The sequence below is a fragment of the Falco punctatus genome, assembly GCF_963210335.1.
Source record: "Falco punctatus genome assembly, chromosome: 3".
Classification (NCBI taxonomy): domain Eukaryota; kingdom Metazoa; phylum Chordata; class Aves; order Falconiformes; family Falconidae; genus Falco; species Falco punctatus.
In genome coordinates, this window is record NC_137582.1 from 115,632,710 (window position 1) to 115,652,055 (window position 19,346).

Here is a 19,346-nt window from a genome sequence, read left to right on the forward strand (position 1 = left end):
TCTATGCCGAGTCTTTGTCAGCCACAGAGGAAGCAGAATGTCTCTTCTGTAAAAAGAAACAATTAAAGTCGTGGTGGTGGCTCAAATTTTCACCGGGATCATGTGCAGATAAGGCAACTGAAGGGTGACATTGATATTTAAGCAATGGAGCAGTGTGAGCCAAACATTTGAAAATCTTGCACTTCACAGAGACATGAGTCAAACAGGAGATTTGGGCTAAGAGATGAATAATGATTTTCATGGCTGCTGCTCCGAGTTTTGCAAGAGGTGAGGATGAAAGGCTTTTGTTAACCCACATTCCCTGCTGTCTCCGTTTCAGCCGGCATGTAGCTTTTACCCTGGGGGATTTGTTTGTAGGCATCAAAATGAGCCAATAAGCCCTTCTTGGCAGGGAACACCGTCTACTAGTGAGAATCAGAAACTGGGAGTCCAGCCTCCAGGTTTGCCTCTGTTTGCCGAGACCTTCAGCAAGGTATTTAACCCAGCTGCCTCAAAGCTCCCCTCCAGCACCAGAACACCACCTACCTGACACAAAATGTGGCTCTCAGTGAAGGATACACACCTGGCTGAGTGCTGCTGGCAGGGAGAAAACTAGGGGATCTGTATACTCCCCCCTTGCTAGCAACAAAACTGTCAGCCAGTCCCATCCAGTTCCTTTCCTGATTTTTCCAGATATGGAGCCTGGATAAATTCACATGCACCTAGTTGGGCACACTGCAAAAATATAGAGAGCACCGCATGCTACGTGCAGACTACAAATAACGTTTCAAAGAAAATGAGAGTGAGGAAAATGCTATTGCAGCAGGGAGCCCTGCCAAGAGGTAGAGGAAGAAACTGCGGACAGCCCAAAATTAATAAAACACAGCTGGGTTTAACTTGAGTCACCTGCAATCTTTGCCAAGGCACCTCTTGGTTTTGAGTTGGCAAAACAAATGACCTCGAAGAATCTGCACTAGAGGGGGGCACCTCTGAGGAACTGCTGCTGTTCCTGCTTGAATCCTGGTCTTTTACAAACATTCAGTAATAAAATGACATGCTTGTAAGGACGTGTGTCTTGCCTGCCCAGATTTATGACGCCACGTGGGATACCAGTGGGGGTGTTAAAAGCTGGCAAAAGTTTCTCTCCAAGTTCCAGAGCTTTACTCTTGAACACCTGTTAAAAGAAAAAGAGAGGATAAATATTTGATGGACTGCTTGTGAATACTGGTCACACTGGATTCTTTCAAATCCACTTTTTCAAACATACCATTATTAAAACCTAAAACTGCTGCACTGTAAGAATCTGCTGTCTGAGGTATGCTGCTGCCCTAGTTCCACTGCACGATAGCTCTGAACCCAAAGCCAGGCTGAACTTTGGTATCTGTCTGAATGTCCTCTAAAAACCTACGTTAAACCAGCCCCAAGGCCCCCGCCAAACCCTCAGCCTGGATGAGAGCAGCCAGAGCTGCAGAGCGCAGCTGAATCCCTCAGCAGCAAATTTCTGTGATCTGCACTGATCCAAAGAGCACTCTTTGGGGACAAATTCTTCCCTTTTCCCAGGGTGGCAGAGGACACAGGGAAGTGAAATGCCTGGATTAAAATCAAAAGAAATCTTTCTAGGGTGAAGCACTGTTAGATTTACAATGTGGGTTTGCCTAGCTTCTGTCCTGTTGTAAAAAACATGATTTCCAACTAACAACCTTTTACTTGCAACTCTTTTCCGGGAAGGATTCATGGTTTCATGGCTAAACTGCTCCTTTTCCATTTGTAATGCCTCAGTTTGGGGCTTTCAGTTAGAGCTTATGGTGGCTTGCAGCACAAAGCCACCACGCACCATTATTTTGGGACAAACTGATAGAAGCACTAATCTTTGCTCCAGAGATTAGTCCCGATCAAGGGAAGCCTGTAAGTGACTTAGGAGATAAAGCACAAACCTTTTACCTCTAGCCCCCCTATACCAGCCCAAGCTGTCATAGCAGTTCTGAGAAAGCAGGAATTTATTGCTCTAAAAATACAGCACTGAGGAAACCTGAGCTCTCCTGTGGGCTTGCAGACCTTTGATACACTGACAAGGAGATAGGGGTTTGACTCAGAAGGGAAAGCAAGAGACGGGGACTTGATTTTTGCCTTTCAACCTGGTGACACTGACTGGGTATATGACAGGCACTGCCCTGGCTGCTGAGCATCACTGCTGACTGCACTTCAAGAGGTCACTGCTGGAGTTTTCTGGTTTAATGTGGTTTCTTTTTGCTCTGTTGATCTGAAACCTGTTGAAGTTGTGACTGAGACAGGCCCTGAGTTGGGGCAGTGAGTCTGTGAGCGTTTTCCCTGAAGGGAAATCACTGAGAGAAGTCATTCCTGGAACTCATTTAAAATGCAACTAAAGTGACAGAGCTGCTCCTGTGACTCCACAGATCAATGGTGCCACTATGCAGCGATAAACCATCCCATGCTATTTTGGTGGACAGCACCCAGCCACGGTCAGTGTATGGCATGAGAGCTGTGCTCTTGTTCAAGAGCCAGTCTTCCAGCTGCTTCACTCACCAAACTCCCCCTTGAATCAGAGTTTCTGTTCGCCTAAGACTTCCAGGGCAAAGGAATAATCTCTTCATCTCTCTACTGCCAGCTGTAAAATTCCAGTCCAGTCACACTATAAAACAGATTATGGCATTAAGCCCTGGCCTCTACCAGGCTGGAGAGGAAGAAGGCAAGTGAAGTGAGAGCCTCCTGCTTTAGCCAGGACTCCTGGGGGGTGGGAGCATCCACTGAACGGCTGCTCCAGCATGCTAACGGAGGGGCTGTGGTGCCCAGCCCACGCCCACTGGGCGAGGGGACATTTTGTGGAGCTGTATCACTTTGTCACAGGAGTTGGCCGGATACCCTGCCCTGGCAGTTTGCCACCCTCCTTCCCTGTATCTCAGGGCACTTGGTCTTAGAAACTGCTGCAACAGAGAGATTGTCCAGGAAGAGTTTGGAGCGCTTGCCACTAATCAGTTGCCCTCCTTAGTGCAAGGCAGAATCTGGAATGATGTTTGATGAAAAATTGCCTATGTTTAGAATACAAAGGAACAAGTACAAAGACAAAGATCGCTGCAAATGGCATTTCACCGGGGAGCAATGTGTCCAACTGAAAACATGTCTTGCTAGAATTGCCCACAGGAGAAAAGATCTTTGCAAATGAGCCATGCACGGTGTGTGCAAGGTAATTATGTGAGACTTAATTAAAAGAACATTAGTGGCATTTCGATATTCATAAAAACGATAGGTTTAGCCTGTTGTTATGGAGGGATTATCTGATGCTCAGAGAAAAGCTGCTGGAGAATCCTTTCAGTTCATTATTGGTGACCGTGTGAGACACGCAGAGCCGCTGAAACAAACCTCTTCTCCAGTTAAGTAGTATGTGGCCAACAGTCCTCCAATATAGCGGATGTTCACCTCAAACAAGGATGCTTCTCCATTCTGAAAATACATAATGATATACTTGACTGCAAAGTCTGCATGCACAAATGGCAGCTAAGGGGAACAGATTGTAGGCAGATACTTAAGTCTCCCAGTCCTCACCCACAGAGTAACACAGCTTTTTGTCTAAGATCTCACAGCACTTTATTTGCTCTACAGTGACAGGTGGAGCCCGAAGAGAAAAGAAACAACCAAACCGCCCATTTATCACCAGCTGACAATATGTAAATCAGTTAGGGCTGATGTATTGTCCATCCATCCAACTCTGTCTTGGGCTCTGCCTTGCAAAAAGCCATGAGTTTGTTTAGGGCAAAAAATTTGCCCCTTGAAATGTTTCATTTAAAGAGAAAATTGTACAGCCACATGGAAAAAATATTTTCTCCACTTTCTTGCGAAGAGGGCACTGCATTAGACAGAAGTAATGCACTTCCTACATTAGGCAGATATTTTCTGTCGTTCAAGGACTCACCTGTCTGTAGGCTCAGAGAGGACCACAGCCTAGAGGGTGCCTGTCATGTGGGCATGCTTATGGAGAGAAAAACTGTGTGATTTCCACGTGCCCCACCACCACAGACAGCAGACACAGACTGATATGGTTCACTGAATTGCTCAAGAACCCACTCACCTGGAACAAGCGTTGCTTTACCTACTCAGCTGATGATCAGCAAATGTCAAAACGATTGCATTCAAAATGTGCCTTTAAAAAATACATGCTCCCGGCCATTGAATCTGCATGATAAATGATTCCTACCCTCACGCAAATGCATAAAGCCAAAACCCACAAAGATCTTCCACCAACACAGCACTTTTCAGTGAGCAAAGGGGCATGTGAACCTTTGCACTAGCCTGCTCTTTCCAAATACCTGCAGGTTACAAAACAGAGCAAGTGCTTTCTTGAGATGATGACTGAAATTGCATGAGACAGATCATGGCACCCAGTTGCAAACAGAGCTTGTGGGCCTTGGAGTCCCTGCCTCACTTTTCTGGACTATTAAGAGTTCCTTGTACAAAGCCAGTTTTTAATTAATTTCCCTCCTTCTCTCCCACTGCTGTGTTTTCTGACTCCACCGATCAATCCATAGTATTCATTCTTGTCTTTGATGATCAATCTATTCTCCAGGCCAAGATTAAAAGCTTTTATGAAATCCAGCTAGATTATGTCCCAGTTGATTTTGTCCCTTGTTTATCGATTCAGTAACATACTGACAGCATTCACCAAATTTATCAGATGTGGTCTTCCTTTCATGAATATATGAATGCCAGTCATGCCATCCCAAATGATGCTTTTCTATAAAGGCAGATGCATGCATTGTTCCCATGGGGAGAACCATTTTTCACAACAGACACCTAGGCTGGCATTAAAAAACATAAAAGTTTGAACTACACTCTGGTTTTAACATTCTTTGTATGCTACCGATGAGATCGCATCAGCACTCCCACAACAAATACAAGAGCTGGCTGGAGGACCAACAGTCAGAGCTATGGCAAGGGGCTCAGCCACAAAGCGAGATAAGGACAGCATCCTACATGTGATAGCATTGCAAGGCATGCGCTGCACCAGCATCCCAGCGAGTCTAACACTAGCTCAAAGAAGTAGCTAGGAAAGCTTCGGGGGCCAGAGAGTGAGCATCTCTGGCCATTTTTGGAGATGATGCCCTTCCTTCCTAATCTAGGCTCACTAATGTGCTCCCACTTTGCTGCCGTGGTGCCACGCTCCCACTGCACAAGTCCCAGCACTGCCATACCAACAAAGGGCCCAGGCAAGGAGATCAGCATTTTCAATCTTCATCTATAGCACGTAAAAAGAAAACTTGTCTTATCACAGGCAGACATTTAACCGAGTTGAAAAAGAACTTGTTCTTTAATGAACAAAACTTCCTTGGAATATCTAATAATTACAGCTGGTTTTATAAACCAGACCAAAACACAAAAAACATTGAACACTGAAACACTGAATCTCGTTTTCAGCCAGACACTGAGTCTGATCTGGTGGCCGCTGGCTGGAACCCTGTGCCGTGTATAGGCAGAAGATGGGCTGAATCATCACAAAGTCCCTTTGGCCTCAAAAAAAAAAAAAAAAAAAAAAAAAAAAAAAGGGGGGAAAAAATCAGAGTTGAGTGGTTTCTTCCCCCGCAAACTTGACAGTTCCCCTCCCCAAATGATTCTTAGAGAAGACTGTGATCAGGACTGGCCAAACACACATTGTTTCGGTGACACAGACAGGCATTCCCAAGCAACTGACTCACCACATTCAAGTCAAAGCTCTTCTCCACCCACGTCTTTGCTTCTTGGAATTCCTCCTCGAGTTCCATGATGTACAGAGTATCTAAGGCGTCTACCACCGTAGCTCCTCGAAGGCCTCCTGCATTGCAAACAGAACAGCGCGATGAAGCCCCATTCATGCAGTCTTCTTTAGGTCTAAATCAATCTTCAGGAGCTGGGACAGGCAGCAGCTTCCAGTCCCAATACTGGGGATGTCTGGATGGGATCCACACTGGCCATGGTTTAGGCTGAGATCTTCTAACAGGACTAGTCAGTTCTGCTACCCAAAATAGCTGCTTTGGAAAGGCCCATTTTCCAAAGGGCTGACATTTCTGAAAGAACACCCCCAAGGAACAGATCAAGGTCCACACTTCAAGCCACCAGTCAGGACTGCAAGCCATGGTCTTGTTTTCCAATCCTGTCTTGGCCAAAGTGGTTAGGCAACTCCACCCCTAGTCTTTGTTCAGCTGTAAACATAAATTCAGCCTCTTTCCAACCCAGTTACAAGCATAACCCTCTTCTAAGTGAGAAAATTGTATTTTCATTGTGCAAAAGCATCCACGACAGGACTTTGATCATTCTGTCCTGATGCAGTGTTGTTATCTGGGGCAAAAAGTACTTCTGCACCGTGCCATGTCCCAGTGTGTCCCACTGCCAGTGTATGTACAAAACCCAGCCTCATTTGGCGGCAGAGAGACCCGAAACTAATCTCAATGGATCCTGAACAGAGAGCAGGTGACTTTAGGGACAGCTCCCCTCCTTTGGCTAACATAGCAGTCCCTGTGAGCATGTTCTCCAGCAGGCAGCAAAGGAACACATGCAGATAAAGCAAATGCCAACCACATACCTGGACCAACCATGTGATTCATGTAAAAAACCTGTGTGCCAAGTGTTGTCGTACGCAAATGGGCTCTAGGAGAACTTCCAGTGAGACAGACTGACGTGGCATGCCATGCCAAGAAGACTATACAGGGTGTGTAGACAGACAATCTCGTAGCAGTTGAGACTAAATGAAACTAGAGATGTTAACAACCGTGGGTTTGCAACATCTCAGTGCTAAGAGTTCTATTTCTGTTAGGGAACCCTGAAATTATTCCTAGCATTGGAAAGCAAAGGCTATGAAGCACACTGTGACTCAAAATCTACGCTTTAATTACAAAGGCCGTCACTCTCCTGCGTAAGTCAGCGAACACAAATCCTCACGTGGAAGATTCCAGTTTGGAATCATCATCAGTCATCCCTCTGCGGATGTAACACACCAGGGACATGGGCGTAAAGCTGCCTCTGTAGTGCTGTCAGCAAGCTGCACGTGGGGGCCCACACATCGACCGCTCAGTTGCAGCCACATTCCTACCCGCCCCCTGACAGTCAGACCTCTTGGAGTCTCTGGCAGCAAAGATGCTTGGATGAGGTTCAGGTTTTGTTTCTGCAGGAAAAACTGCTTGTACCAGCTCTGTCCCTACCATCTCTGTCTCCAGCATAATTGTAAAGACTCACACATGCTGCTTACGCCCAGGGGTTTTCCTGAGACAGATTGCAGTTTGGCTCAGGTCAGTTCTTTCCTCTTACTAACAGACTTTAAAATACTACCCCAAATTCCCCCAGCTTTCCCAGCCTTTTTTTTTGCACGCTCAGATTGGCTTGGCACTTTTGTAATACCTTCAGCATTATTTCAATTCTTGTTCTGCTTAAGAGAGGAAAACTCAGCTGGGTGCACTGTTAAGGAACTGCTGCAGAGGGGAGAGGAAGGCAAAGGTGAGTCATGTGTCACGAACCTTAAGACTCTGCTCTTTCCTTATTAAGAAAAAAAAGCAATTGTGTCTGATGTACATCATACCTTTTCCCCAGAGGAGGCGTGCTCAGATCCACCAGTTTCATGCAGGGCTCATTTATGCTTTCAGCATTCCTCTCCCGTAAGAAAGGCATCCTGCCTTATTTTGTTGATGCTACAAGATTGCAGTTTTGACACTTTTCAGCCAGTCAGCACATCATTGCTTTAATAAAACCCAACCAAGACTTTACTGCTCAACTATAGATTGCTGGCTTTCGGATGCTGTCTGCATCAAAAACAGGGGCTGTGGAAAAGGGATGAAGGCAGCAGAGACAGCTTCTAGAAATCCACTTACTCCTGCAGGCTTGTGAAATGATCATCTAACTGGAGCTATCTCCACGAGTGCAATAGATGGAGTCAAATAGCCACTAGATCAACCGGTGGGTTCTAAAAAACAGCTCAGCTGATGTTTGTATGGCATGTTTTCCAAAAGCAGTGACCACGAAAAAACATCATCATCACAGTCAGAGCTGCTTTTATCAACCTTAATGATTCTTCAATATTAATGATGATGTGATTTTTATACACTTTCCTATTAGCAAGGAGAGACACATCAGCTCAGAGCAACACAGACACCGGCAAACATTTTAAAAAGAGAAGGAAGAGTAATGCTGCCTGAGGCACAGCCCATTCTGTGATATTCTGAGAGAAACACTAACAGGCTCGATTTAATTTGATGATATAATCCACAAAGTCTTTCATAATCTGCAGAGAGACAATGAGAAAAGTTGGATTCGCTCAAACTGAACAGAGACAAAGAAACAATAAAGTTACAATTTTCTGGGATGATTAATTGAAGTGAAAAATATTGCTTGAATTGACAGAGCCTTTTATGTTTTTAGCAAGTAAGGCCTTTAAACACATGAATTGCATCGGGGATTAGGAACATGCTCGGATCTTTGCTAAAGCATAGCTTGGAGTTGCTTAGCTTTCCTCCCCTGTATTTGACAAAGTGGAGGGCAAACCTTGCTTCCCTGCTGGTTTGCCTTTGTGTCATTTTAAACGTTTGTTTTAAATATTCCCCTAAACACTCTGTATCTGAAGAACCGCAGGCTGTGTGTTTTGTACAAGGGTCTTGTCGATGTTTCCTTTCTTCTGAACTAGCTTTGAAGCAATTGCAAAATGCATGGCTGACTTTTTTTTCCTGCAGCTAACAAAGTCTATCGCAATACCAAGAGCTACCGTGTCAGCTTCAGCCGTCTCAGGAGAATGATAAAAAAGAACCTCCTTCCCCTCCACAACCATGCAGACAGCAAACCAGGCATCAGGACTTTGCTGCTGCGTCTCTGCCACTTGCCAGGGCAGAGAGGACATCTAGGACCGGCCCTGACCCCGCCGTGCACACTGGCATGTTACTTCTTCGCTACAGGAACATCTTCCTTCCTTCTTGCTCAGACATTGCTTCATTAGGTCATAATAGAGCCCATGATACAATGTCCAACGGCTCTAATTATATTCAGCGGTCAAAAGATTGTGCTATACATGTCCTAGCACATTTATTACAATATATATGCACCCATTTGTAAAGATGGTGATATTTGCTTGACATGCCGCTTATTTTGAGATGTTAAAAAATAATCACCTTTCCAGATCTACACATTATAATGTGAGGGATATAATCAAAGGGGAAGCAGCTTCAAAAGGAAAAGGAATCAAAACCCTCTCTGTCACTTCTGACTCTTGCTGACACTCCCCTCTCTAAATTACTGGTTTCAGCCTCATTGTACTCCCTCTGAGGGAGTTTTGAAGTAGAAACTAAGAAACCCTCAAAAGACACCCTTCTGAAAGCACCCAGAAATGGTAGCGATGACTTTTAAGCAGGACTCCATGTCTGAGATTCTACTTGTCTCCACAAATCTAAGGCCCTGTGTGCTATGAAAAGCCCCTCCCCCCATCCTGCTGCAAAACTGGCTTGGAGTGGAGATACACCTCGCTCAGGAGAGGCAAGGTCACTTGGCTGATGGACAAAAGGGAAGCTGTGTCTCTTGGACCCAGTTCTGGGATCCACACCAGCTCCTAAACTGCCCACTAAGAGCCTATGACCATCCTGAATGGGAAAGAGGAACCCTCTGCTGGGACCGGTGGGAAGAACTGGGACCTCAGGCAGGAGGCAGGGATGCTTGTCTAGGGGCATTTCTAACTGAAGGACTTCACGGCAGCTCTTGTGACAGCAAGCGGCAGGGCCTCTGCCTGGAGCTTCTTCTGTGAGAGAACAGCAGCACATCAGAAGCAGCAGCTCATGGTAGCAATACAAAGGTTCATCTCTTCTTGAGCTGAAGGAGGGCCCGTACCACCTCGTCCCAAGCCACAAGTGTATTTGCTCTTTTGTGCACGAGAAGAATGGAGATATCCATGCAGGCAACAAGGCTGCTCTGTTCCTACTTCCACCCACCCAGAGGAATGAGCATCCACCTGCTCACTTGTGAACACTGCCACAGAAATCACGAACAAACATTACATTAATTAACATAATGCTTGTGAAAGGTGCTGAATAGAGCACTCCATGGAGAGGAGATGGCATTGTACGCACACCGTACCCCCACGGCCTCAGTGGGAATGTGCTGTTAATGCCAGTCTGGAAGAACAAGACCATTCAAGCAATACAGTCTCAGAAAGGCCTTCATGGGAATTAATGGTAGTGCTGTCTCTAAAAACCACAGATAAAGCCCGCAGCAGCTCATTCTAGTCTAGGGTGGATAATCTGAATAGAAGGGCTCATCCTCTAAAGCCTGTAGCAGCTTGTCCTAGTCTGGGGTAGATAATCTGAATAGAAGGGCTCATCCTCTGTTCCTATCCCTGACTCGCCCCCGGTGCCTGCTCGCTCAGGAGTTCATCAAAGCCACTTGCAGCATGATTTCACAAGACAAAACACAATTCCAAAGGCTCGTGAAGAGGTCTGTGTGTGTTCACTGGGGCCAGAGGGGGAAGGCTTTGGAAGACGTATGCCAATCTCAACACCCAAAGGAACCAAGAGGTACAAAAGGTGCCGGGTTGCCCGGGGAGCCGTCAGCCAGGCTGCCCCGGCGCAGCAAAGCGCAGCTCTCCGAGCCTGCTGCACAGCACGTGGCAGGAGAGAACTGCCACCGCCGCCTGGGGCTCCCTGACCCCAGCCCAAAGGTCTGTATCGACTGTGAGCCCAGGGCCAAGAAGTGAGATACGTGGCACTGATCACAAGCTGAACAAGGACTGTAAAGGGTGAAAAGCTCCAAGTCAGGCAAAGGGGGAACTACGAGTAACAGACGGGGCACGCTGGCACACGCACAGCGTTCACCCACTTACACGTGTCCCATGGCCCTGCTCTCCTTCAGCATCCCGGCAAGCCACTGCCTGGAGGAGAAAAGGGAACAGTTTTCTTCTGAATGTATAGTTTAAAGGGAGGCCATGAGGGCTGATCAAAGGTGGAGAATATCTACCCTACCATCTGCCAAACATGTAAGGGCTAATTAAGGCTTGAAAAGCACCGCAAAGCACCAAGCAGGGACTAAGTGTAACTGTGGTAACAATCGCAACTGCTGCTGCATCTGTGAACTTCCTTTTAGCTACCCATTATCTGCAAATCAAACCCACCAATTTAGGCAGAAACAGGCCAATCAAACATACCACCATCAGGTACACAACAGAAACTGCAAGTTTGATCATTAGTAGAGCAGTAAGATTTTACATCCAACTTGCTGAAGCTTCCATGAGCCACCAAATCCACATGCAAAATTCAACTATGTGAACACTTTGCATCTGCTCATGTTTACAACCCAGGCTTGTCTGGGAATAGCAAGGGATGGCCACATGTTGTATCGGGCTAGAACGTTGATCCAGGCACTGCTCACACAGCACAGTTGAGCTCCCCCATTAGAAAGAGCCCAGAGAACAGGATTACACTCTTTAGGAGGTAAGATGATCTACCGAGCAAAAGACAAAGTCTTCTGCATCAAAGAATTGCCTTTTATTGGGAGATGATGATATACTATCCTGGGTTTAGCTCTCCTTCAGTCTCTGTGGGAGCTGCACAGAAGACAGTCACGTCAGAGAAAGCCACAACTTCTCATATGGCTTCTTGCAGCCAAGGTCAAAACCTTCAGCTTGAAAGAACCTCTGCTCCATGCTCCGCACCCTGCGGGCAGACAATAGCAAGCTGAGATGCACAGCACCGGGTAGATTTCTCTTAACAGCAACTACATGACTGAGGAGTGAGCAGGGACTGAAGGAAAGGACAAAAATTAGGAAAGGAAAGGGAAGAAGGACAGAACCAGGCTGTGAAGAAAGAAAAATGAAAACCAAAGAGACTGCACAGCACTTGCAAGAGCATCCAGGATATTTTCAATGTGTCCCCCTGGCACCAGAAAACAGATTGTGGTTTTTGCTGTGCTCAGAAAATGGTTTGTCTTCTCTTGCTCTGCTCCTGCTCTATCGGTTCGAACTGCTAAAGTGTTGCCCATGACAGAGGAAATCTATCAGCCTTCTGGGCCATGGAGCCTAAGCCTCGTGCCATCTTTTCCGCTGCAGTCGAAACAAAGCCCCGTTACACTCCTTCCAGTGGGAACAGGGGCTGGGGTCTGTAGGCTGCTCTAATAAGGTGTCAGTGACTCACTGACAAGAGAAGAGACAATCGTTAGGCAACAGAGTGACTCACTGGTAACAAAGCACGATTCATTTACCTTCATCCTACCTCAGAGGGGTTGTGTGAAGCAGGATGCAGAACAGCAGACCTGTTCTGCAGAAGGGACAGCGAGTACAGCAGCTTGCATTTCAGGACCTCTCTCCAGAATCTTGTGAAACACCCTTGCATGCTCCCCATACCATTGTCCATTCAGACATTGTCTCTCCAATGTCTATTCAGACAGCTGAACCAAGCCCTCACTCTTCCTTCTGGCTTTTCCAGCTCCATTCCTACAAAGTCCAACTGCTCTCCTACCTGACAGATAACACTCTTCAGGATCAAAGAGCACTCCTTTGTCAAAATCAGTTTTGTGTTAGTTTTGGGTTGGTTTTGTTGGTTTTTTTCTTTCTTTGTTTTGTTGGTTTGAGGATTTTTTTTTGTGGGAAGTTACTCAGGCTCTTGGAATTTGGCCAAAATGAAATACCTCCTTGGAGTGAGGTATGTGCAGGCTCGGGATCTACCTTTTCAAGTCCTTTTGCTACTAGACTTAGCACACAGACCTGCACCTGCTTCTCCCAGTGGCTAAACAAGTGGCCTAACCCCAGGATGTATTCAGCCTCCACAGCTTAGCAAGTGTTTGATTTTCTAGACAAAGTGGAGCAGCTGTGATGGGAGGGATGGAGAGAGTCTCCTTCCTTCACTCCCCTCTTCCCAAAATAGCCAGCTTGGAGTATGACAGGCCAGATATGAGACTTGAAGGGCTCCCAGCTGCAAGTCTGTCCCTTGAGAGTCCTTAAAAAAAGCTGTAAAAGTGATGCTTCAGCAAATGAATAGCTAAGAGTGGGGTCTTTAATAGCCCTCTTCCTCAGGAAGGAGAAATGCCTTTTCCCAATGGCTATGCCTAACTCCCACAGCCACTCTGTCTGGGGAGCCACTAAGCACGATGGCTTGCAGGTGTGTGATCTAGCGTGGCTGCCCTGCCACAAAGCCAAAATAGCACATACATCACGTGCAGCGAGGTAGTCTCCATGTCTCAACTCTCACCAGCTTTACTGCCTAGGTGCAAGGAATAATGATGAATTTAGCATGTGCCTTTCAATGCTAGAAATGGTGCAAGAATTCCCAAGCAGCAGGTAACAGAAGTATCTTCGCCAGCTTTTCAACACTACCTCCCTGATGTCAGGGTTTAGTTCGCATCAAATTCTTCTTTGTGCCATATCACCCGTGTTTAGAGAGCCACGTACCCCTGCTGTTGCTATTACACTGCTGTTATGAATTGTCTGCCACGGAGATGGATGGAAGCCCAAAGTAACCTCACCAACACACCTATTCAGCAGGCAGTGCCAAAGCACTAGAGCAAGCAAAGAGGTTAAGGAATATTGTCTCCAATGTCACGGAGACTAAGACCCAGGGGGCCTGGTCCTGACATTTGGCAAAAAACCCTTTATGAAGTTTCTCAGTGAACAGAAACCGAATCCTTCATTTTCAACAAAGCCATTTAAAAAATCTGTAGAGTAACGCATTGTGCCAATGCTTAAAATGAACAGCACAAGTCATTAGGAAGCTATCATACTTAATCTTGCATATAGCAGGACTGTTTAAATGCTACCAAACAGAGAGTTTCAAATAGCTTTTTGCTAACTTTAATAACCAAGTTTACAATTGAAAGGCAAGAGCGAAAGGGGGAGGAATTTAGATCAGTGCAATGTAAACCTAGATCAAAAATGAAAGGTCTTGACTCCCACTGTTCTTATGTCAAATCGTATTTGTCAAAACAAAAATTAGTGCTGAAATCTTGTTTGGAATAAAAATTAGGATGCAGTTTTTATGAAACATGATGAACTTGTTAACTGTTGAGGCACAAAAGATTCCAGTTGTTACTGGTTATTTATCTTCACCTCTTGGGGTGCAGGTGACGCAGGGCAAAACAAGAACTGAAAACACTGAGATCCCTTCTTCTGCTTATGCTGGTACCAAAGGCTTTAAAAGATTGAACTGGCTTTGATTAAAATCAGTGCCTTGTTAAAACAGGAGTTTGAAAAACGACCATCTCTGAACGCTGTTTTTCTTGTTCTTTTCGGTTCTTTTTCTCATTGATAGTGCTTAGAGACCAGACTGAACTTTTGACATTTATCCAGAGATTTGTGCGAGAAGCGTGGGAGCTGGCTGAGACCACATCACCAGACAGCTTCTGGGTGGTGGCATACTGTCGAATTCTGGGGGAAATCTACACAGAGACTTTTTACACAGCTCAGGATTATCTTGGCAACAAAGTAAACTGTGAAAAATCACTGCACAGTTTCTTGAAAAATCTGCTTTACAGTGACGCTTTGCCAGTCCTCTCTGCGGAGCTCTGGGTCAGGCGGAACAAGTGGTTGGGAGCCTGGAACTCCTGAGATAGGATCTGGGTTTTTGGCCAGAGCTCCCTGCCTGCTCTGGGCCTTAGTTGCTTCTGCCAGCAAAAAAGCAGGAGGCATTTTCCTCCAAGTTTAAAAAGAGAAAGAGCTGAAATAAAGACGACGTGCTCATTAAAGAAATAAAAAGATCTAAAAATCCATATTCAGGGATAGTGCTGCAGCATATTGACCGAAGTTTTAGCCTGTTCTACTCAGTGCCAGGTACAGCAAGACAAGAAACAAGCGGCATCAGCACAGCACACGCTACCCCTCTGACACTAAGCAAACAGCCCCTCGGGTACTGCCCTGTTCTCTCACCAGCTGCTGTCTCGCCACCTCCCTCGATCACATCAGTTTATCTGACCTGGTGTTTCTGTCTCTGTTCATCCCAAGCCCCTTGCGCTAACCATTCATCTCCCTGCTGCAGCGGCATTGCTGGCCATGCAAAAACACTCCCACCAGTTTATTTTTTCCACTTTTCCTTTCAGAATTGTCCCCTAGCACAAAAACCTTGGATGAGGTGTCAGTACTGGAAGATGATTACACTCCAGTTCCAGAAGATATTCTCGAGTAGAAAGACAATCTGTTCACATTACAAGCAGGATCACGCCAGTTGTCAGTGATCTCTAGGACAGGGCTGGTACTATTTGTTCAGCTGACACTAAGTAAACAGAAAATCCAAATGAAACTAGGAAACAGGTTACAGTCCTTTTCAGAAAGAAAGAAAATTGCTCAGTTAAGTCTTCCCAATTGTCTCATTACAATCCAGTCCTTCAGCTGCCTGCAAATGGCACCTACAGGCTGCAGATGAAGTCTGCAAAGCCAACACCACCAGACCTGAGTTACAGCCTTGCCACTGTGTCTTATTTATTGAGGCTTTTGTCTGCGGACCTGATAGCTGTTAACACAGAGTAACTCTATTCCCTTTATTTAAGGTAAACTAAACAAATTACATCTGAGCAACAAGGTAGCAGCAGAAAGAGATAAAGGGGACAAAAAAGTAGTCCAAGAATTAGAAGACATCTATTTCTTTTTTTATCAACACATTCTCCTGGAGACTAAAAAAAAAAAGAAAAAGTCCATTAGCTTTTGAGCAACCTCATTTTTCTCTGCTTTCCAAATAAACCACTGCATCTGCACTTCACAGACATCATCAGAAAACAGTTCGTATCCAAGGTCATTTTCCCATCTTCTTCCTATTAATCTTCCTCACTCTCCTCTCCAGATATTGGTCAAAAGGTGACACCCCAAACACTCTCCACCCCACATGTGCTCCCCTGATGTATGGAGCAGGGAGTGACTGTGCAGAAGGGTAGAACTCACTGAGCCCTTGGCCTCCAGCAGCTCACAGGCGTTTGCCACAGCCAGCTCTGTCCTCCGCTCCCCCGCCAGCCTCAGCCGGGAGCAGCCACGGATGGAGGTCTTGGGGCAACATGCTGGGCACTGTCGTGGCTCCCGGCTCACTAGCAGTGTTAGTTCTGGTTAGCTTCAGATCCTGCCTCTCCCTGCCACTTGTCCTTACATGTAGCAGGGGCAGCAGACATTGGCAGGGACTGTACCAAGCCCCCACAGATCCCAACAAACCAGCCTCCATCACCCCAAGACACAAACTAGCCTTGATTTCAGTTTATGCTGATGTGCCATGCCTGATCTCTTCCACTTTGTGATTCCTAACAGATTTAGCTCTGGTAGCTGACAGAATGTTGACCCTGCTTTGCAGGCTACCAACTGGCCACTAATCTCTTTAGCTATCAATTATCTGACCCTGGAGATGCTAATTTTCTTGCAGTACTGGAAGAAACACTTAGTGGATCCATCAGAAACCCATGCATTTTACTAGACACAGGGCATCACTCAAGACAATGCTGAAGTTACTGCCGCTCTATAAGCTTTATACCTAAATCAACTCAAAACCTAGTCCTATACACTGGAGGGTAGTAGGTAATGTCACACTTGCCCCAGCTAAGGAGAACTCAAAGCGCTGATCATTCCCTGAAAAGATGCTTAGAAACAGGAGAGCAACTAATGCTGGAGCACGTGGCTGGGAAGAAGCAGAGCCTATGGGGTACATCAGATCACGCAAGGAGACTAAAAGGTAACCCCAGCTTGAAAGAGCCATCTGCCAAACAAGGATGAACCACCTCCTACCTAAAGGCAAAGAATTTTGAAGACTGGCATTAGGGAGATTGCCCAAACATCTGGTCCACAAGATAGCTCAGTCTGTTTTTCCTTGTCAACAGGAGTGATCTTCCAAGTTCACGGGAAGCGATAATGAATCACAGTTCCACCTGCACTACGCAATGGGTGTCAGCATATGTGCTGCACAGTTTCTAGGTAAATCTGGCATCACAGAAGAGCATCTTGAAGTGTTGGCTTTTAGGTTGCTATGATCAAATTTAATACAGAACGTGTTCCAGCTGGGGAAGAAATAGCTTTTTTGGATTACAAACCACTCATGTTTTTCAAATATCAATTTCCCCTGAAGAATTAAGACTATCATTCAAACTGAACTAGCAGTGGCAGCTCTCCCCTGAACAAGTGATGGGTGAGAAAGAAAAAAAGAGAGCTCATGCTCATTTAGGAAAGTGGCAAAGTAGACTGTCTGGAGGAAATCAGGCTGGTGGGAACAGGTTTAGCAATATTCTTATTATGCACTGGAAAAAAAAAAAAAAGAAAAGAAAGGTCTTCAGCATAAAAATGAATTGCTTGTCACAGTAACAGCCCTTCAGATAGTTACTTCCTTCAGTGGAAGGGGAGAGAAGATATATGATAAGCACCTATTGCCAACAGATTCTTAAGTATTTAATACTTGGCAGCTGCTCCCCAATTTAATCCTTTTTTCCCCAGTTTCTCCAACCATCTTTCATTATTTAGTGATCCTCCAACAACAGGCACCGTCCCGCCACTGCATGACTCCAGACCTCCTGGAGCTTGATTCAAACTGTTTCTATTTGAAAGTGTCACAGAGGAGGAAGTGGTTTGACTGAGCCTCAGGAACACAATCCTTGATACAGGAGAGATACTGCAAATCCACTCTCTACGTGTATCCAATCCGTTTCCCATGACACACAGATTCTATTTCAGGCAGACTATGTCAGCTATGGAGAGCTCAGCAGAAAATTGAAAGCAATAATCATTCAAATGCTCCTTCGGGAAAGAGGTTTTCTCCTTTGTTTGGGCAACAAGGCTCAGATGTCAGTGAAGCAGAGGTAATTACTTCTGGCAAAGGTAGGTAATTTGACAAGCAAGGAGTAATTCTGGGAGGAACAGGTCAAAAAGGTTAAGCAGATGTCAACAGCAGCAATGCTAGTGGGGCAAAATACTGCTGGTTTCTCCTCTTCTGGATGTTTGAAATTAATTTTAGACTGCTTAAAGGTAAACTGATTATATACTATTTATTGCTCCTCCAAATACCTCCTTGAGGACTTGCATCATTTAATGTGAGGGGTCCCAGCAGGTCTATTAAAACAAACATACACGTCCTGCCTGCAACTGTTATCCATGGACTTTGAGAGACATAGGAAGCAGTTAATGAGCAGAGACTGCTAATTCATCTCAGAATTCAAAGGAGAGATGCTTCATTGTAATAATCATGAGGAAGATGCCCTTCTATCTTCCAAACACACTTCCCAAAAAGCGGCTGTGGCAGATGTATTATGACAGCACATGCAGCTTGTAACTCTAGATGGCATTTTTCCCTCAGCAGATAAGATATGCTCTGGATGGGCTTTGCAGAACAGACAGTGCATTCCAGTTTGAGTTATAAAACTGCTCATATCCCTGATGTGGTTTTATCTACAGTCCAGACAAGCAAACATCACCTCCCACAGCGTGTTCACAGAAATCATCTGGTCCATAACACAAGCCCAGGTGTGAGAGAAGAATTCAGAGATACAGGAATGAAACTGCTCTTTGCCTCAAAATAAAGCTAATAGTATTAATTTTTCTGTTCAGTATGCAACAGAATGGGAGGTGCTGGGCCTGGACACCTGCTCTCAATCCAGATACTGCCAAGCACTGAAGTTACTGGTCACCAGCTGAACTAAGATACCTAATAATCAACAATGAAAAAAATCTAAATACATTTTATGTATTTTGGATGCAGTGGGTCAGGAGAATACAAATGGTCCATCACCATGTCCCAGCTGATGAGGAGGAACACATTAAGTCATGATAACTCCATCACTTGGAACCATCTGCCCATATTCTTCCTTTTCTCTCCCATATTGTTCAAGTCACACCAACAAGACCCCAGCTGAAAGCCTCCAAATGCTCTCCAGTATGTTGCTTGACAGGATTAGATATCAAAATAATCTCAGCGAATCAGGAAAAGAGTCTGAAATAACCAGGATGCAATTCAATAAGGATACACAACGTATTTCACCCTGAGGGAAGAACAACGAACCACAAAGCATAAGGAATAAATGGTTAGATAGCACTCTGAAGAAAACGATACCGAGGCTACAGCAGATCACAAATTCAGCTCCAATTAACAATGTTGTAATGTTGCAAAAAGGAGCCAACCTGACTCCAGCATGGGTAAACAGCACATGCCATGTGCAAGGCATGGAAGGGCTCTTGCACTCCACTCTGCACTGGCAAAGCCTCCCAGGACACAGAGCCCACTTCAAGAAACATTTGGCTCATCTGAAGACTTCAGAGGGGAGCAGTGGCACTGAGAAGGCCACAGAATGGGACCTACAATTAAAGCTGGAAAGGTCTGGGGCCGCTCAGCCTTGAGGGGAGAAGACTGAAGGGAACTTGGCAACACTTTGCAAAGACACAGAGTGATGCTGCAGAGAGTAAGATGGTAAACCATCCTTCC

General features: G+C 45.5%; 1 protein-coding gene across 2 annotated transcripts in view; it reads right to left on the bottom strand.

The window, feature by feature from the left end:
• The window catches only part of MAN1C1 (mannosidase alpha class 1C member 1), a 69,177-nt gene that overhangs the window by 17,676 nt on the left and 32,155 nt on the right, over positions 1 to 19,346 (bottom strand). For both annotated transcript variants that reach the window (XM_080380976.1, XM_080380977.1), the window contains exons 4-6: positions 5,685 to 5,800; positions 3,358 to 3,438; positions 1,059 to 1,153 (exon numbers count right to left, since the gene is read on the bottom strand). In XM_080380976.1, coding sequence (XP_080237102.1) covers positions 1,059 to 1,153; positions 3,358 to 3,438; positions 5,685 to 5,800 — 292 coding nt within the window. The remainder of the gene's footprint in view (positions 1 to 1,058; positions 1,154 to 3,357; positions 3,439 to 5,684; positions 5,801 to 19,346) is intronic.